Source organism: Gallus gallus, chromosome 4 (genome assembly GCF_016699485.2).
Source record: "Gallus gallus isolate bGalGal1 chromosome 4, bGalGal1.mat.broiler.GRCg7b, whole genome shotgun sequence".
Classification (NCBI taxonomy): Eukaryota; Metazoa; Chordata; class Aves; order Galliformes; family Phasianidae; genus Gallus; species Gallus gallus.
The window spans coordinates 68,325,607-68,344,953 of record NC_052535.1 but is presented as its reverse complement, the minus strand read 5'-3'; the positions used below and the strand labels follow the sequence as shown (position 1 = coordinate 68,344,953).

Sequence of the window (19,347 nt, the reverse complement as noted above, 5' to 3'; positions counted from 1 at the left end):
CTCCCATGGACACGCACACGCCGTTGCCAGGGTGGTTCTTGGCACTGCTTTGTGGCTTTTTGGTGCCTCATGTGAGCCACGGAGAGCCCCAGCACAAGCTCAGCCCGGCCTCTGCAGCCCCTCACATCACGGCCTCATCCCTGCCACGGCACACCTCCAGCAGCAACTGGGGAGGCAGAAGCTGCCAGGAGAAAGCCCAGCTCTGCCCTCCCCACCCTGCCCTGGAGAGTGGTGCAGTCCTGGCCTGGCAGCATGAGGGTGGCTGGGCACCTGTAGGCGCGGGCTGTTGGGACCCAGCAGGCCCAGCCGGGCACTCGCTCCCATGGCTGCTGGAGGAGCCTGCGTCCATTTTTCTCCATTGGTAAGTGTACTGGCTGACAGGGCAGTGTGACTCTCATACTGGGAAGTGATGGTTGAAGAAACTTTAAAGGTCTGAACTTGCTGGTCTTGAGGCAGTTGTACAGGGTGGGTGTCCCGTGGGGGCAGCGGGCTGGTGTTCAGTGGATCACTCCTTCCTATGTGCCTTACATACAGCTCTGTGCTTGCTGCCTTCCTTCTCTGCTGCTGGAAGCCTGCAGCCTTCCTACCTTCCTGCTGCAGTTTGTCCTTGGGTAATGGTAACTGCTGGCAGGGAGGCTGCCTGTTTCTGTCATACCAACAATTTCAGAAGATGTTTTCACATCCCTTTGCATAGATAACAGCCACAACCAACGTCCCTTTTGCTTTGTGATGCTGCTGGTAATACTCGTGGAACTGCTATGCTAACAGAATTTCCTTACTGTTGTAACCGGGTCAGTGGGTTATGCCTTGGAAGCAGAAGGTGAGGAGACACTTTCCTGTCCTTTTTCACAACCAACGTTGTCCTGAGCTGCACCTTTGGGAACCTGAGGTTTGTCTTTATTTTTCCTTTCTTGACTGAGTAATCTGCCTGAGGTTCAGCTCATTCTTTCCACAGGCAAATGGAACGGGTCTTTTCTCCCTCCTCTGCTTATTCCCAGCTGTACTTCAGAGTAATCTTGCTTGGTGTTCTCTGGCACACGAGCTGTGTCTAACAGCACCACAACTATGAGGTGTGTCTGTATGGTGCAGAGTGCTGTTATTTTTATTAAAATGGCATTTGTCTTTGGGGAAAGCGTATACGTCAAATCATTCTGATAGCAGCCTCAGCAAAGACTGTCTAATCAAAGAATTTACCAGGAACTCTGCAAGCCTTTAAAGCCTTCCAATAGCACTACTTGTTCTGTTTCAGTATGACTTCATGGAATACATTTACATTTGCTCCATGGGTCCCTCGTGCTGCACCTCACGCTGGGCCTGGTGGTGCTGGACTCTCAGCGGAACCTGTTGGTCTGAGGCGTAGGACCTCTGCAGGGTTAGCAACTCTCAGTTTTGGGGTACAAATAATATACCCTGGGAAAGCAGAATGAGAAGTGTCCTCCTCTAGATGAGCTACCAAAATGTAAATTGTTAAGTCATTTGCCAGGGAATTATGGGCTGTCCTGGACAGATGCTGACTTGTGCCAGACTTGGAGAAGTTAGGGAGAGATGGCCTGAGCATCACCCATGCTGGGAAAAGAGCTTGAGCTTGGAACTGCTGGCTTAGCCAGGGGTATTTCATGGCTGCCTGCTATGTTTATTTGCTAGTTTATGTTCCACCTTTCTACTCCCCAGGCAGTGTGCTACTGTCCTCATTCTCTGCTGCATTTTGTGTGAATGGGAAGAGTAAAAGGTGAAGGAAAACTGGGTGCTAAGCAAGTATTATCACAGGAGAAGAGGCATGTAATTTGTCTCAAATGTTAGAGGAACTAAAATACACACAGCTGTTTTTCTGTGTTAGAGTGGCTGAATTCAACATGGTTCTCGTGTGTTCCAGTTCTCGTGCATTCTTCCCTAGACTGGAAAGCTAATGTATATATATCTTTGCTCTGTCACTAGATTTGACTTGGCATAGTTAGCCTTGTTCTGAACATTTAACCTGACTTCTAAACATTGGCATAAATGCACGTTGACAACAACCAAAGCCTGTAGGGTAAATCGGATCTCTATAATCTCTTTAGGGTTATTTATTATAAAGCACTGGATTCTTGGAAACGAGTAACCAGTCTTCTTTGTATCTGCAGTAGTGAAAATAAATAAGGTAAGTAAACTACTATAAATGCTTCACTACAGTATGCAAGTTGACAGGCTTACACAAGTATATACGTATTTGCAGGGTTAGTACCTAAAAACAAGTAAATTCTATTGAAAACCTGAAAATGAAGGGAAAAGTGTATTCTAGTGAAAGAAAATTTCCCAATTCAATGCAAACTTTGGGGTTTCCTTTTTTTTTTTTTTTCTTTTTTTTGCAGGATCGTGACTTGCACTTGCATGATCAAGAACTGTAGAAGTGCCAGGTTCTAAAAGTAACTTGGTGTCTTTTCACGAAGATGTTAGAAATTATACTTCAGACTTGAGTGAAATGAAACTTTCAGATGAAAAAGGAGCTGCTGAGAAAAGAACAATGACTCTGATTAAGAAGAACGTCTGTCATGACTCTGTATACATAAACGCAGCTAAGATTTTTCAAGGCATTTGTAATAAAAAGCCAAAGGATAGAATGTTAGTGCGGTATGGTGATGAGTCAGTATCTCCCATGCTGACTCTTAAAGATGAGTATTCCCAGCGTTTATCTTACGAACTAGCTTTCAGTGCTCTGAAATGTAAGTACAAAACTTTTCCAAGAATTGTCAGTAGAAATGATGTAGCAGAGAGAAGTATATACATAAAAACTACTTGGTTTCTGCCTGATGACAGAGATTTGGGTGGTCTTTTGTGAATTAAGTAGTAATTTACTACTAGACCAGTAGTGTCCTTCCAATATTTAAATATATCTAAGTGTTGGTTATGTTTTATAGAATCAAACATTTAAAATCTGTACTTTTTCTTGTAAGGTAATGAGAGTTGTTACTGTACATGAGTAAACTTTCACTTAATTTTTATGATGTTCAAACTTTCAGATTTTTCTCTAGTATTCTGTAAATATTTGCTGTTCTTGCATATAATTTAGTATTTCATAGTATAACTTGTCAATGTTTTCTTTTTTTTTTTTTTGCAGATCAAGATCTCCTTGAAGAAATGCTGCTAGACAGTCATGTTTACCCAAGTCATTCAATAGTAAGTGAACATTTTATTAAGAAAATACTTTTTTGTATTTTCTGAGTTGTTGTAGTTGGAATCTTTTCAGATGGTTCGTTCCATCTGGTAACCTGAGATCAAAATATTTCTATTCTTTTTCATTAGTTGTCCAAACCATGAATCTCCAGTCTTCTAGATGAGCTGTTAGTGAGATTCTTTGATGTCGCATCCCAGTGCTGGGAATTAGCTTCAGAGAAAGAAACTAGGAGAGTGAACCATAATGCTTACTGCACTGTATTACTAGCGATGTGTTGTTGTCCATGAGCCAGGAAAAGTCACATAATAGGATACCAGTGATTATGGCATTTGTCCAGGGAGTTTGACTCCTGGGTTCTGCCTACTTCTTGAACAAGACAAGGTAGTTCAAACTCTTGTTTGCAAGCTCCCAGGAGCATCCTAACCAATCCTGCAGGCAAAGATCTTTTTGTCCTCTTCTCTTTTGTGTGAAGCTCTCTGTTGAATGCGGTATATGGCTTGTCCAGTTTTAGTGAGTACAAAGAGCAAGGATTGCCCAAGTACAGAGACTGGGGCTTTTGAAGAAGCAAAGAGAAGCTTTTGGATTCTATCTTGGTTCCCCTTGTTTTTACACTGAATGGTGCTTTGGATAAAATCAAGAACAGCACTCAGTGCTTTCCAGCCCACTTGAGTCTCCTTGTGAGTGGAAAGCGTAGAGTGAACCATATCAGACAAAAGAAATCACTGAACCCAGATTTCATTTCTTGGGCAAACTGTGTTGTGAAAAGAAAATCTGGAGAAGACAGAATAATCTGCTATTCAATCCTGTGGTGCCTTTGATGCTTTTTGATAATTACAAGATTAATTTGAACTGATGTTAACTGCATAGATTGATGTGAGCAGGCAAATGATCCAGCAGTAACGTTTGATTTTCATCTTGTTTTTGCAAGAAGATGAGACTTAGGTAATCACATTTTGTGTTTGATGGTGTGCCTCTAGTAACTTGAGTTTTCTAGCTTGTATCAGTCATACTTGTGAGAAGGTAAGATGTATCCAATAGTACTGGAAGTAATTCCTGTCTTTAAAAAGGAGTTGCTGCCTAAGTTCATAGAATCATAGAATCTCAAGGTTGGAAAGGACCTACAAGATCATCTAGTCCAGCCATCCTCCCATTACCATTGCTACCACAAGCCGCTAAACCATACCTCGTAGCTCCTCATCCAGACACCTCTTGAACACTGCCAGGGATGGCAACTCCGCCACCTTCCTGGGCAGCCATTCCAGTGCCTGACCACTCTCTGAGAGAAAAAGTTTTTCCTTATGTCCAACCTAAACCTCCTCTGGTATAACTTGTGGCCATTTCCTCGGGTCCTATTTGTTGCCTGGGAGAAGAGGCCAAACCCCTCCTCATCACAACCTCCCTTCAGGAAGTTGTAGAGCACAGTGAGGTTTCCTCTGAGCCTCCTTTTAATGTTAAACCTTTAGGCATGGGAAGGAGATTTTACCATTGTTCTGAATGCTTGTAGTGTAATGGCTTGAGCTCATGAGTTCCAAAGAATCCTATGAGAGAAACTGATAGAAAAAAGCATTTCATTGGAGTTGTTCTGTGTCTTACACAGGAGGCTACTGCTTGATGTGGACCTTTTTTTTTTTTTTTTCTTCCAGAAATAAGGCAAAGTGCCGTGTTCTCTATTCAGTTGTTCTTCTGTTGCAGCCAGATGAATTAACCAGCCTGCTTCTTGTGATGCTTTATGACCTGCAAGACAGAGAGTTTGAAGCACGAGTGATATCTGATGAGGAGGAACCTATAGCAGAAGTTCGGGAAATCGAGAATTTTCTATGCAGGTACATGTGCTAAGAATTTTGTTGTTGTGGTTGGTGCATATTAACAGAAATACAAAATTTTATAGCAGCTGCTTTTTTTTCCCCTGATTTTGAATATTACAGATACCTTTATCTTGAAATCTTGCAAAATGCATGTTAATTTTTGATAAGAAAATGATTTGAAGGAAAACTTGCTAACAACCTACATTACAAATTATTTTACTAGAAATAGCTAGCTTATTCTGGAGCTCTTGAAACTGCTTTCATATAATTTTAGGAAAAAAGAAATGAAATATTTAGCAAACATTCATAAATATGTCTACACTCATTCGTAAATTGTATAGTTCACTATACGTTTGCTAAACATTCATAAATATGTTGCACAGAAGGCATCGATGTGTATTGTAAATGTTACACTCAAAAATGTGAATGTAATAGTCAAGTACCAAAGGGTTATGGAATGGGATAATGTTCCTTTGTTTAGCAATACTGCTATTACGAAACTTTGTTAAATACATGTTAAGTAATTAGAGGAAAGAAAGACATTAGGTAAAATAAACATTTTAAGTAGTGTTCAACTATACATTTCCTAAGTCTGCTGCCATTTCTTAGACTGAATTGTATAGCTGCTGGATGTGAAATAGCCCTAAAATTTCACGAGCATTCTATGTGGAAGGTGTTCATGGAGGGCAGACAGTGATATACCTCAACACTAATGAATTGTATTCCTTTTGAAGTATCACACATCAAGATTAGGCATAAAGGTTTTGGGAAGAAAAGACCAGAAATATTTAATCTGACATTTTCATGTAATAACAAAACCACCTCCTGGCTGCCATCACAATTCTGTCATTTCTCTACCTGGTCAGAAGTCAGCTTCCTTTATGTGGTCATTCTGCACATGCTTATATTTCTATCATTCAGTGTCCAGCAAAAAATGTGATTATATTCCTTAGATTGCAGTTCTAAATCCATATTTTCTCTCCCCCCTCACTTTTTAATATTTTATTTTTCACAACTTTTGAAGACTTGTTTTGTATTTGTCTGCCATAATGCCAGACCTGCGTATACTCAAAGACAATAGTCTTAGCCATGCTACTCTACAGTAAAATATCTATACTTATATATTTTCTCTATGAACTTGCAAAGTGAGGTCTCGCTGTTGGTTTCGAAGCAAGAGACTGTTTTAATAGAAATGCTGCCTGTGAGTAGTTGGTGCCAACATGTAAAAAACATAGTAAGCTTATGACTGTATTTTGTAGGTTTAGGATCAAATTGGCAGCTGCACTAGCAAGATGTCGCATCAAATATGATGCTCTTTCAATTGAATACTTTCTACCAGAAACTATAAGGAAGCATGAACAGAGAGCTTCTGCCTTACCTTTATGTGCTTGGATAAATATATTGAAGACCAGGTAACATCTTAAAAGTGTCACTTAATATTTTAGTTTTTACTTATGTTATTGGATAGCTTGCTGTACTCTTGTAAAATTTCCACGCTTGTTGATTACTGGTAATTTAAGTTTCTTATAAAGGTCTCACTTAGTAGAACAATGTTGGCCTATGCTGTTTGTTTGTTTTAAAGTTTTTATGTATTACAGTAACTGTATTCATGAACTGTAAATGGACGATACAAAAGAGTTTGTTATAGACTATTTCTTACGTGGATATTCACCAAGTTTTTTTCCTGACTTGATCTCCCTATGAGGGTGAGTAAATTCCGTGATGAAACATAGAGAAAATTTTGTAAAAAGCAGGTGATATTTAAGGTCTTTTCCCACCTAAGCCATTCTGTGCTTATTGGTATAAGCAATAACATTGGCAAAGGGTGCTAAGACAGATAAAATATTTCAAACCTGTATTTATTATGTAAAGTGTCAACTACTAATGATTCTTTTAATCATCATTCACTGTGTCATCAAGGGTTCATTGGTGAGCTGGGATACATTGAAAGCAATTGAAAGAACCAAGCTATTCTGGCAGTAAATTTGCTACAGGGTCTCCTGAGCTCAAGGACATCTATATATTGGTGTTTTGAATCATTCTCTGGAGACACACACCTCCTTCTTCATCTGTGTGATCGGACTTACTAACTTAAGAATCAAAACCAGAATTTCTAAGCCTGCAAGAGTGTGATTTTCCCTCCTGTGTCAGATAGTACTACTATTGTGTGTGTGTGTGTGTGTGTGTGTGTGTGTATAATCTATACAGGTGTTTTACACAGACATCCCTACACCACAGGTGTGTTTGTATACCAATGTAGACATTAAAGAAATAAAAGGCAATGATCAACATCAATACGAATTATGCTGCTTATGAAGGTGGTGTATATTTAATGGTCAGAACTGTATGTTAACAGCCCTCAAGATGTCTTCAGAGATTTGAAGAGTACGGGATTCACTGAAGTTGAATCTGTGTCAGACTTCAAGGGTTACACTTACTGTTTGGACCAACATTGCCACAACGTCTTGCTTTTCCCTTCCTCTCTCAAAGATGAACTGCTTAATTTAGATCTTTTTTCAGATTGCAGACTCTTACTGCAGGTGAGTTGGTGCCACCCTCGAGTCAGTAATACGAATCTGCAAAGCAAAATAACGCTTTACATTCAAATAAGGTCATGTACTGTGTGACTGCCCTGTTACATCAGGCAGGCAGAAACATACTCTCAAAAGTTTTTGAACATGTTTATAAATCAGAAGTTCAGAAACAGACTCATTTATTCAGATTTGCATGAAAATACTAGTACTTATGATTCGTAATTACAGTCATGGTAATAAAATGTTGTAAAACTAATTTTAAAACTGTCAAAAGTGATTGAAAAGGTGGCTGCAATTATGAAAATATGGGAAAGTTTCTGCATAACTCAGTGTCTGTTATCCCCACTTCGGAGGTGGCGGTATGCAAATATTCACGTTCTGTAGCTGAAGAGGAATAGTATGAATATTTCTGATGGAATAATGATAAACAGCACAGAATAATTCAGGTTGGAAGGATCATAGAATATCAGGAATCATAGAAAGGTTGAAGTTGGGAGGGACCTTTAAAAATCCAGTTCCACCCAACCTGCCATGGGCAGGGGCACCTTCCACCAGATCACATTTCCCAAAGCCCTCTGATTTAAATTACTTTTAGTGATTTTGACTTAAGATGCTTGATTTTGTCGTCTTAAAAATTCCATATTAGCAGCTAGATGTGATTAGTTCTTTCTCCTCCTCTCTTTTCTATTTATCATGAAAATAATGAATTAATTTCCTAATTTGGGACGAGAAGGTTGGTGCTCAGAGAAATCCAAATAGTTGGTAACACTGCATTTTTGTGTCACTGTTTTGTAGGACAAGTCTCGCTGCCTCGCTGTACACTCTGTACAGGCGCTGTTGAGTACGGATGATGATGTTATTCTGGCTCACCTGGGTTCCCACCTCACCGTTGCCCATATGGCGGCACTGAGACATGACAGCACGTCCACGGTTTTTGTTTGTGGTGTAAAAACTTCTGCAAAAGCAGCTGAACTGGGAGACTTGTTCAGTCACATGGGATGTAAAAGTATGTGCTGGCACAGTTGGTATGAGTAAGGTTTTTAAGATAGATTTTGGTAGAGTTTGTGGTAACTATAAATAGGTCATAAATCTATCAGAATTTAGAGACCCCTTCTTTGAGGATTTGGGAGGGTAGTAATAGATTATTTTTGTCATAGAGTGAACTGACAACTCCTTAGCTACAATCAGGCCCAACATGGTTGCAGATCAGCCAGATTCCTGAAATGTTATAGTCAAGTTCTCCACAAAAGTAGTTCCTGTGTAATGCCTGGGATCTGCAACTTTGGCACCCGTGTATCTGGTGTCTTGACTGTTACTTTTCAGGTTGATTTTTATCAGTTTCTGAGATTGCTAATTTTAAATTCATACATTTGTCCAGTTTACCCAGAGGACGTGATCAGAACAAACTGTATAACAAGAGTGGCAACCAATTAGCAGTCTGTTCAGTGGAAGATGCTAAGGCTTCATCCCTCAGTCTGCCTGAAATCAATGGGATGTTGAGGGGTCTGGTCCAGCAGGCTGTAGCTCTGTGGAATTTTGTGCAACACTGCTGTCTCTTCAATCCCATCACTTCAAAATTGGGCAGGCTTGCCTTAGTGTTGAACTGCTGAGTTTCCCCCCCCTTTTTGTTTTATTTCAGATATTCAGTTGTTACATGAAGACTTCACTGAGATTGAACCAAAAGATCCCAGACTTCAAAATGCAAAAGTTATTTTGTTGGTACCACAATGCTCTGGACTGGGTTTTAGTAATCCTATAGATTTTATTTTGACTGAACATGGAGGTAACTTCTGATACCATAGCTAATGCATGCTTTCTGGTAGAAATAGTTCTTCAGGTACTGTGATCTGGACAATACAGATGCTCTGATAAAATGTAATCTTTTTTAAAAGATAAAACTCACAAAACTTCCTTTAAACTACTATAAAAGATATATTAATGACTTGCGTGACTCTGTGTGACATACATGCAGACTAGAATGGAAATACGAAAGAGAATAATGTATAATCAATTACACAGATTGTTCCACATAAAGTGAGCAGGAATGTATTTGTCCTGCCTTAGAATTCTTTCTGCGTGGCACTGAAGGGTTAGGAACATTTTGTAAAGGCAATTTCAAGTCAATGGTATGAAGTTTGAGGGTTGGTCTGGGGAGAAGAGTATACACTGCCCTTCTTTTCAAGAAAAAGCAAATTTGTGTTAATATACGAGTATATAATTTTCTATTAATCATGCTCCTTTAATGACTGTTTGTAATAGCCTACTCATTGTTCAACTTTCATTAAGCAGAAACAAAGAAGAGGCAGTAGTAATTAGAAGTAAACTTGACAAGGAAAGAATTGCTTAGGCACTCGTGGTGTTGTAATCCGTAAGGCCTGCCTTCTCACTGTAGCAGTGACCATCAGGTCTGTTACCAATGCTTTTTCTGCAAACTGAATGTTAAGACACCAACAGCAGCCATGTTAATAAATGGCAAATCTTTGCATTTAGATGCTGGATTGCTGAAAGACCTTTACCAAGGATCTGTGTCTAAGGATAAACTCTGTATTCTTGCTGAGAGGCAGCTGAATGAGTTGATGCATGCAATGAAATGTAAGTGTGCTGGCAGTCAGTTTCCTGAAAAGATTTTTTTTTATACTGTCAATTTGATTGTACTACAACCAGATTTACAGTGTTAAAATACACCAATTAGTCTATGAGTTAACAGTAAATGTTTAACCAAAATCTCCAAATAATGATCTCCTCAAGCTTAAGGGTTTTTGTGTTGTGATATTTACCAGCCATTAATACAACAGCCCTTGGGTTTGCATAAACAACTGCCTGAGTCAGGTTCAGTTTTGGCTCAGTTGTAAATGTAGTCCATCTTTAAACTGCTTTCTTCTGCCCTTCCTTTAGCAGATGTGTGAAAAGACAGCCCTGAATTTGTGCTGAAATCTACCAATATTTGAAAAGACTTTGACTATAAAAAAAAACACGTGTGCAGGAGAGCATACTTTGTTGGTAAAAATATGCTTTAAAATTGGGCAGGCTTGCCTTAGTGTTGAGCTGCTGAGTTTCCCAAGCATAATTTTCATACTGGTTTTAGTCCTCACTAAACCGCTGTGTATCAAGGATTTTAACATTAAAATCTTCCACAATTTTATTTTGTAGTTCAGGTACAATCTATTGTTTACTGCACTTCTTCAGTTTACCCAGAAGAGAATGAAGAAGTAGTGCAAAAAGCACTGGAATGTGGTGTGAAAGGAAAAAAACTGAAACCATTCAGGTATGGTATGACTGGTTTTGTCTATGGAAAACTTGAACAAGCATAACTCTTATGCTAGTACAATCTGTGCCTTGTATTAGATGAACGCTTAATATCATCTTCAGCTGTCTCTGATTCCATTCTTTTTGATGTTAAGAGAGTACTAAGTAGTACTGTTAATGTTTTCATCTATTGTTTTCCACCACAAGTAGTGAAAAATTCTGAGCACCTGTGCTCAGAGTATAGCAGCTGTGAGAGAAACAAGTCATGCTAATAAGATGTCCTTGGGGATCATCACAGATATTCTTCTGTCCTGCAACAGACTTCTTCTTGGCCTTATGAACCAAATCACTGTGGCCTGTTTGTAACAGCTGGGAATCACTGGAGTGTAGGGGGAATGTAGGAAGAGGGGACTTCCTTCCTTCCTTGTTGATAAATCACAAAATAGTAAAACAAACAAACAAACAAACAAACAAAAAAACAAACTGGAGCCCTGGTTGTTGGGTATTGCAAATAGGATATTTAGCTTACAGAAATTATTTATCAAGAGCACACACTTACTGACTCAAAGCCAACCTCTTTATAATTTCTGTGTACTGCTGAGTGTCTTCAAAAGCATTTCCCAAGTTCCTGGACACCTCGATTATTCAGCTATGGCTGGACAGTGGACTCAAGAAAGAATGTAGTTCTTAATTATGTTGATGTACATTTATTTTCTGGTGGTTAATGTAATTTAATATTGAAAATAACTCTAAAAAGATTAATTCTCTTGTCTTGATTTGCTTTTTTAAAAGAAGCATGAAGATAGGCTTTACGAAACACTCCTTTGTAAGATACACTTTACAAATCACTTTTAATATATCCGTGATTTTTTTTTTCCTTGTATGTTCTTATTTCTTGGTCACTTCCTTCTTTTTGGCAGACCGATTCCTCCTGTCTTTGCGGCATGCCCCAATCCAGAGTCCTGCACTGATGCTTTTTTCAAAATAGAACCATCAGAAATTTCCAGCGGCTGTTTTCTGGCTGTTATAGCAAGAGAGGTAAGAAAACTAAACTTTAAAAGCACTTCACAGAAGAGAACCATTGCCATTTTTCACAAAAAGAATACATAAATGGAACATGTGAAAATAATTAAATCAACTGGTTTGATTTTTTAAGATTTCTTGAAAAGACCAAAGAATTGGTGAGCAAAGCTGCAGCTTTTCTAGAAGTAACTTGAAATGTGCACAGTGTTTTAAGTTGAGCACAGCTTTTCAACACGCACTTTCATTTTGGAGCAGTTGTGGTCAGAGCAATCTCTTCATCTAGGTCTGTGCCAGGAACATCTTTGAGGAAATGTTGGTGTCAAACTTTGGAATGAGCTACGCAGCTTGGGATTAGACTTGTTCTAAGCGGTGTCTAGGGAAGTTTTTGGTTAGGTCTGTATATATCACCAGGATGTGCCAGTATGCAAGCAGGCAGTGTCACCAGTATGGATTAAGACTTCATTACAACTTGTATTAAACGGATATGAATGTTTCCTTTCAAAACTAAGTTGTATGCAAATCTGGGCTGAAAGGCAGGGAAATTTTGCTGAGTAAACAGAAAAGCCTCAGCATGATTTCCTGAGGAAAGGCCTTAGAAGGATGATTTGCACTTCTGAGCGTTGGGCTTTTCATCTTGTGGCTGAGAAAAGTAGAACCTTTTCACCAAAAGGCGGGGAGAACCTTTCCAATCCCATAAGGTTTAAATCATCATGCTGTGCAGACATTTGTCTACCTAAGTCCAGAACTTGTTTTCCCTCTTCTGGCCCATAGAGGGCAAAGTCTGTGGAAGAGCAAGTGTTCAGACACCACTTCACACAACAGCCAGGTCCTTTATTTATTGAGCAAACAGTGATTCTGCCACACCTTTCTTGTGGAGTCGATTTTGAGGAATCTGGGCTTAAGGAATTGACTTCACAGCTGTTTCTTAGATTTATTTTTGTTTCCTGTGAAATTTTCAGACAGATTCTTCTGAAAATGTGTCTGCTAAAGATATTTTGTCTCGGGCTGCAGCAAAAGGACTACTATTAGACAGCATTCCAGGTAAAGCAAAGGAAGAAGAGAAGCAAGAGAAAGTAACACAACGTGGAAGTGATACTGCTCATACTCGCATAGAGCCAAAAACTGCTGAGGTCCCTCACCCTGAAGCTGTATCTAACAGGAAAGCTGCAGTTGTAGTATCCAAAGCTGTAAGCAAAATAAAAAAGAAGAATGCCAACCAACCAACCGGTCACATTCAGCTGAAGAAACCTACCATCAACCCAGTTTCAGACACAGGTGTTTCTAAAGTGCCGAAGCACACATCTGTTGTCAAGGTGCAAGGAAAGCAGACACAAGTTAGAAAACCACGTGCAGAACGTAAAAAATTGGTCGCAGTGAAGCTAGTGGAAATTGTTTTTCCTCCAGTGATATCACCGTACGTACATCCCCAAGGAAACCAACCCAGGATGCCAGCTCATATCTCTTTGCTTCAGTCCAGACAGAGGAATAGAAGTTTGAGGGATAGAGAACCTCCTCCACCTGTGACTAAAGTTGTCAAACCATCTGTGCTTAGAGATTCTCAACCAGGGCTGTAAGAATCTTCAAACTTTCCCCCAGCTTTTTAGAAAAGGTAAGATTCCTGTATGCATTTGTTCATGCGTGTAGATTGCAATATACCTTTATTCGTTATAATCTTACTAGGAGACTAATTCTCAGATATTTGCACGGAAATAGCTACGGTAGCCATTTAAAACCAAAAATTACATTTTACAGTAAATGCAGCTCAGCTGCATAAGGCTGACAGACCACTGGGGGAGTAAGGAGTAAGGTCAAAAATACTGCAAGTTAGTTCAGTTTTCTCTCTCAAGCTGGATGTGAATTTTTCTACAGACAGCTGGCCAAGTACATCTGAACCACCCATAGGCTTTCCAGTATTAATTCCTTTTGGTGCTTAAAAACATTATAAGGGGAAACTACGTAAATATTATGATGCATTATCATGTCAATTCAGTATTTTTAGTAACATCAGTCTGTATCATAGCTCTTTTCACCTCAGATAAGCTGCTATTGCCCAAGTAAGTTATTTTGATAAATAGTGTAACTATTTGTCGGAATAATGGATGAACACAAGGAGTTTGCCACTGTTTAGAAATCAGCTGTGGGAACCTAACCTGTTCCCTGTTGCTAACAAACGCAGAATAAATGGTAGATATCTACATTCATCTTCTAATCTGAACACAATGCAATCAGTGACTTAGTATTAAATATGGGCAGTATAAATAGAAAAAGTAATTTAGGAATTGTTAGCAACCATTTATGACAGTTGGTAAGAGTTTATTCAGTGTAAACATGCTTAGTGTCAGCAATGTGATATGGAATCTCAAGGATTTAGACCCACGCAGAGAAAATGTTTTAACATCTTTTGTTTTCTTCCTGTCCACACCAGCCAACATCGATAGATGAGCTTTAGAAGAAGGGATGTATTACACCATTGGCATAGAGAACTGCATGTTCTTCGTCAGATATCTATTACGACTTCACTGAATCAGTGAAAACTTCTGTTCATGTTTTTAACCAGAGTTGCCTGTTGTACTCAAAGGTATCACTCACCTGCAGTACACCTCCGTGAGTAACCTACGCTCCTTACCTGGTCCAATAAAAGGAAAAACTTTGTTGTTGTTTCTGAACAAACTTACCTAGACCTGCTTGCTTGCAACGCATAGAACTGGAACAAAAACTAAAAATCCCATGTTATTTCAAACCACCTTCAAGGGGGATTCTACATAATAGACAAAAGGAATGGAAAGTAGGGTTTGTTTGTTTGTTTTTTAATATGGTTGTTAAATGCCTAAAATAAGCTTAAGAGATTCTTAAATTAGAGAAGTGAACTTGAATATATCAGTGTCTGTCATTTACTAAATACTGATAAAATGACTTCAAAATGAACATGCTTTGGGCTTACATGTGATGTTCCACACTTGGCCTTTTATCTTGTTTTGGGGGAGCTGAATCCTTGAGATGTTATGGAGACCAAACCAGTGGTGACCTTGATATCTTACCAGGAATACAAAAGAGCTAGCAGTGAAGATTTTAATTCAGCAGGTTACCAGCTTGCTTGGTGAGCACCGAACATCACCTGGTGGCGACATCTGGGACTGGCTTCAAATGGCTTGTGGATAGAAGCCTGAATGCTCAATTAAACACTTAAAAAAAAGTGAAGCAGAACTATATCATATATAACCAGTTCTCAGTAGCCCAGTTAAGTATTTGTAATTTTCAACTAGAAACCATTGATTCAGCTTTATAGAGAGAAAAGTCTCCATGGCACTGCTACTGACTCTGAACAGCCATTGTATATTTTTCCCTCCCCTCAATTTGGAACAAGAAAAGAAATAATTTCCCAGTTCCATGGACCAGTAACAGTTGAGACGATCATTTTATGCAGCCAAATTTATTCTCAGAACAGATTACATTTAAATGTGTAGAAGTGGACAACAGCAGGGGAAATTGCCCTTTTCAGCATCAATTGGGTGCTCTACGCAAGGCTGAGCTCTGCTAATAACCAGTGGGTGTGGGTCCACATAAATCCAACCTACTTTTGCTGACTGTGCAGCACAGCATTTTAGCCACGTGTGAATTAACTTGCCCACAGAAGGAATAATGGCATTAAAGGCTGAACCTACATAAGCTGCTGAAATAAAAAAGCACTGTTTTGCATGGGTGCTTTACTAACAGTTGTACATCCCTAATAAAATAATCATCTATGAAATACTTGATAAAATTAAAAAAAAAAAAAGGGATGTAGAACTCTTAGGAAATGACACAGACCTGGCATAAGCTGTCAGACACTCCCCAGCCTCTCCTGTCACAAAAGGGCATGTTGCCTCAGCAGGCAGAGGTATCTCCACGTTATTTCCATTTGAAGTCCCCATAGTTGTCTCTGTAGCCTTGTACCTCCCACACCCCTCCTCTCCCCTTCAAGTGAAACAAGCAGTGACTTAAAGAAAACCTACAGCCAGCACTGCGGATTTCAAAAGAAAGGCTTTTATCTCTCATTTTTGATGGTGAACATAGATCTCCTTGCTTCTGCAAGGGAGCACGTTAATGACGTGAGTGATACGTGATACTTACCTCTAGTTTACTACTTGCATTGAAAAAAATAAGAAATTAGCTTCGCTTTACATGATTTTTCTACAGACTTCAATAAAAATGTGACTACAAATAATTACAAAGTTGCCTTTTTTAGGCAAACTATAGTATACAGCGTAGAGAATGTTACAAGATCACGTCCAGTAAAGACAATACATCGACATAATAATGCAGGATATTTCAGTAAAAATAGAATAAATAAAATAAAAATATTTTAAGCTGTATTTAACAGGTTAATTTAAAATATGGCATCAGACATACAAGGCATAGTGAATGCATGGCTGCCCGCTTACAGAGTCGCTGGGTATTGTATAAAATGCATAGATAACCGAAGGGTTGCTATAACATCAACTCAAACAGCGGTAGTTACTCGGACACGCGTAGGCCATACATACATATTTTGGCCGTGGTTAAAGAGTGCCTCGGTACGTTGTTTGATAAGAGACAACGAGCTTTGCAATTTTAGGTGCTGATTCTGAGAACACCTGGGTGTGTATTTAACCCTTTAGAAACTCAGGAGTTCTACTGCAGCCAGAAGGCCAAATATATTTGGCCCATTAAGCAAACTACTTAAATATCTGCAAAATCAACAGCATTTTGGTAACAGACAAGAAATTCAGGGGACCCACAGCTTTTCAAATACCTTTCTCTCTCTTTTCCCTCAGCCCTTCCTGCAGTTGCACATTTTTGCCAGTGAAAACTCTGTGTTCAGAGCCTTGGCGACACAGATGTGTAAAGACTCCTGACACGGCTTCTTACCTTTACCTGCTGTTTCCCAAGGGTGGGTTTGGTTTAAACGTGGTCTGCTCCTCTCCTGGGGAAAAGCAGCACTGTGCAGACAACGCTACTGAACTTGATTATTACTGTTAAAAATTCTTTGTTGTAGAACAAATAAAAATCCTGGAGTTTCCATCTGGAACTTTAAGACGTGGGGTGGGACAGAATTGCTTCAGTGCCCGGGGTGCAGAAACTCTATTATGCAGAGATTAGAGATCATAGAATCACCAAGGTTGGAAAAGACCTCTAAGATCATCCAGTCCAACCATCCACCTATCAACATTGCCCACTAAAGCATATCCCTCAGGACAACATCTAGACATTTCCTGAACATAGTGGAGGATCAGCTCCTTAGAGGGTATTCTAGAGAGCTCCATTTAGAATACTACAGCTGCATGGCTAGCCTTCACCTACACTTGCTATTACATCAGGCTAAATGTGTTTTAATAGTTCTACATTTCCACTGCAGGCATTTCTTGAATCGTCACTCTTTCCCCTTCTCAACATGTTTTGCCCAGGCATTGCTGTTGACTTTTTAAAATAAGAAAAAAATCATTATTTGTTCATAACAATCTTGTTTATAATAATCTCTGGCACAGTAAAGTAAAAAAATGGTTCTTGTAAAAACAACGTTGACAACGTTCTTCTAAAATTACAGCATGACCAAATTTGCAGACCTGGGAGACAGATACAGTTTGGAACATACATATAAAAATGCAGGCAAAACATTTTTAACATTAGTTAAAAATATCTTTTATGTTCCATTTCCAAAATTTGTACCAACCTGTAGGTCTAAACAGAAGATGGCAAAGGGAAAAAGATGCTCAGCTGCATCTGAAGATCAGCACAAGACACAATTTTGAAGGGGCGTTACTGTGCTGTCTTTGTCAGAACCTGCAGTTGTGTGGATCAAGGCTGTTACAGGAGACCTTTGGAGCAAAAGCATTGAAATGAAGTTGTCCCACTTGAAGCTCCATCCTGTTAGAAAACAACTCTCATGATTTTGTCACAGACCATTAAAAGAATTTCCACTGAATTTAGTAAATAGTCAGAAACATGATTGTTCTTTTTGTGGCGTGCTAAGTATTTAGCAGCAAACTCAGAGGGGGAGTAGTGCAACCCGACACTGAATTGAACATTTGATCAAACACTCATATAGAAAACATCTACAGCATTTTTGCTTTTGTGAGAGTTTTAAGACAGTAAAACTACTGACTAACTCTTTCCTGATCAGTATGAGCCCTGTGTAGAACAAGCAGTATTTCTGATGAATTAATGACAATTTGGGATGACATACTTAACATCCAGCATGTGATCTGTATGTTTAAAGATGAAAAGCTTCAGTGGATCACCCTGTACTCAATTACTGAAAACACTCCTGGATTTTTTCAGCATTGGTTTGGTATCAAACAATTCCTGTCTACAACTGTAATGTACAAACAGAGATCAAATGACAACGATTCACATGAATGTCAGGCAGACCAACGCTGACCAACAATTTAAAATTAACAGGTTAGTTCTGTAAAAAATAAAACTTGGTATTTAATCTGCAGTAATTCAACGGTAGCTGATCCTTGGTATCTACTCCAGTGTTGAGAACCAAAGTGCTGTAGGAATTAAGATTGGTTTGTGACAAATCCAGCTCAAGACAGTGAAACCATCAACTCAGGCGTCATTCACTCCAAGGACTTTAGCATGAGTTCACTGGGAAGGATGTGGCCATATTCTTTCTTTGTGTGAGTTCAGGTAATGTTCACGTATTTACAATCAAAAAGACCTTCCATTGCTCATGATGTAACTCACTGACAGGAAAAAAATTATTCATGCTTCTTTTCATATCAAACAATGATGGCAAGAACGAGATAACATGCTTGTCTAGCATTGCTTTGATACGGATAAATTCTCTTAGGACAAAGCAGCAGCAATTTGGATTGGAAGGCCAAACATCACCAGTTCATTTTCCTTAGTGTAGCTACTGTTATCTGCAGTTAAATGTTAGGAGAATCTTCTTATACAGCTACGGCATGTCGGTGACTGGGCGTTTCTGTTTCAAAGTGTCAATGAGGGACAGCACTCCTCTCTTTACGTTGGTTGTGACTCTCCTGGTCACCGAATCTGCAGGTGGTGGGGGAGGCCGAACTTTCTGTGAAGGAGGCCTGGCCACTAAGCACTTCTGATACCGTAACTGCAAGAAAGCAGAAGCGTTCTGCAATCCTTACTGTAGCCATTACTTCCAGTGCATTTAAAATACATTTAAAAATACTTTCTCGTGAAATACAGTCAAACTTTCATTTTAACTGTGACAAACAGCCCTGATGAAGTTATTGAGACATCGGCCTGTTAGCTTTTTAGCAGAAATTGTTCATTAGTACATGACAGACACTAAATCACAGCAACAACTCTTTGAAAACTGAAAAATGAGTTTTCTTAAACAAGGACTATTTTTCAGTACATTGTCACAGGGTTACATAGAAATATTCAGCATTAGATAACTTCTGTAACTGCAGAACAGATCTTACAGAGGTGTTGAGGAGTTCAGATGTTAAAGGAGCATAGTTCACTAAAATCGACATTTCAAGCTTGTTTTTAATTTACTAAATATATCAGAATCCAAATTGCTAGGTTTTATCTTATTACATCTCAGGAAATTAATTGCACATTTGGAAATACATATACTGAGATA

General features: G+C 39.1%; 2 protein-coding genes across 34 annotated transcripts in view; one reads left to right on the top strand and one right to left on the bottom strand.

Annotated features, from left to right (window-relative positions):
• The first annotated feature begins 51 nt into the window (after nt 1-51).
• On the top strand, nt 52-14,429 carry NSUN7 (NOP2/Sun RNA methyltransferase family member 7). Of its 5 annotated transcripts, none has more exons than XM_040699807.2 (15): nt 52-361; nt 797-889; nt 2,058-2,137; nt 2,349-2,699; nt 3,095-3,153; nt 4,844-4,974; nt 6,216-6,368; nt 7,313-7,496; nt 8,286-8,496; nt 9,130-9,273; nt 9,981-10,082; nt 10,641-10,755; nt 11,657-11,774; nt 12,719-13,368; nt 14,185-14,429. In XM_040699807.2, the coding sequence occupies exons 4-14, from the start codon at nt 2,459-2,461 to the stop codon at nt 13,331-13,333; spliced, it is 2,073 nt and encodes a 690-aa protein (XP_040555741.1). In that variant the 5' UTR covers nt 52-361; nt 797-889; nt 2,058-2,137; nt 2,349-2,458; the 3' UTR covers nt 13,334-13,368; nt 14,185-14,429. The 5 variants fall into 5 exon arrangements, with proteins under 5 accessions (XP_040555741.1, XP_015140946.2, XP_015140947.2 ...); XM_015285460.4 differs by having other exon boundaries at nt 695-889; XM_015285461.4 differs by having other exon boundaries at nt 695-889; nt 4,795-4,974.
• A 744-nt stretch (nt 14,430-15,173) lies between these two features.
• The window catches only part of APBB2 (amyloid beta precursor protein binding family B member 2), a 166,520-nt gene continuing 162,346 nt past the window's right edge, over nt 15,174-19,347 (bottom strand). For 19 of the 29 annotated variants that reach the window (XM_046940891.1, XM_046940892.1, XM_046940896.1 and 16 more), the window contains one exon: nt 15,767-18,849. In XM_046940891.1, the coding sequence (XP_046796847.1) occupies nt 18,682-18,849 (168 nt within the window). In that variant the 3' untranslated portion in view covers nt 15,767-18,681. Of the gene's footprint in view, nt 18,850-19,347 lie in introns of all 29 variants that reach the window. The other 10 variants (XM_040699803.2, XM_046940899.1, XM_004936098.5 and 7 more) reach the window with 1 other exon arrangement.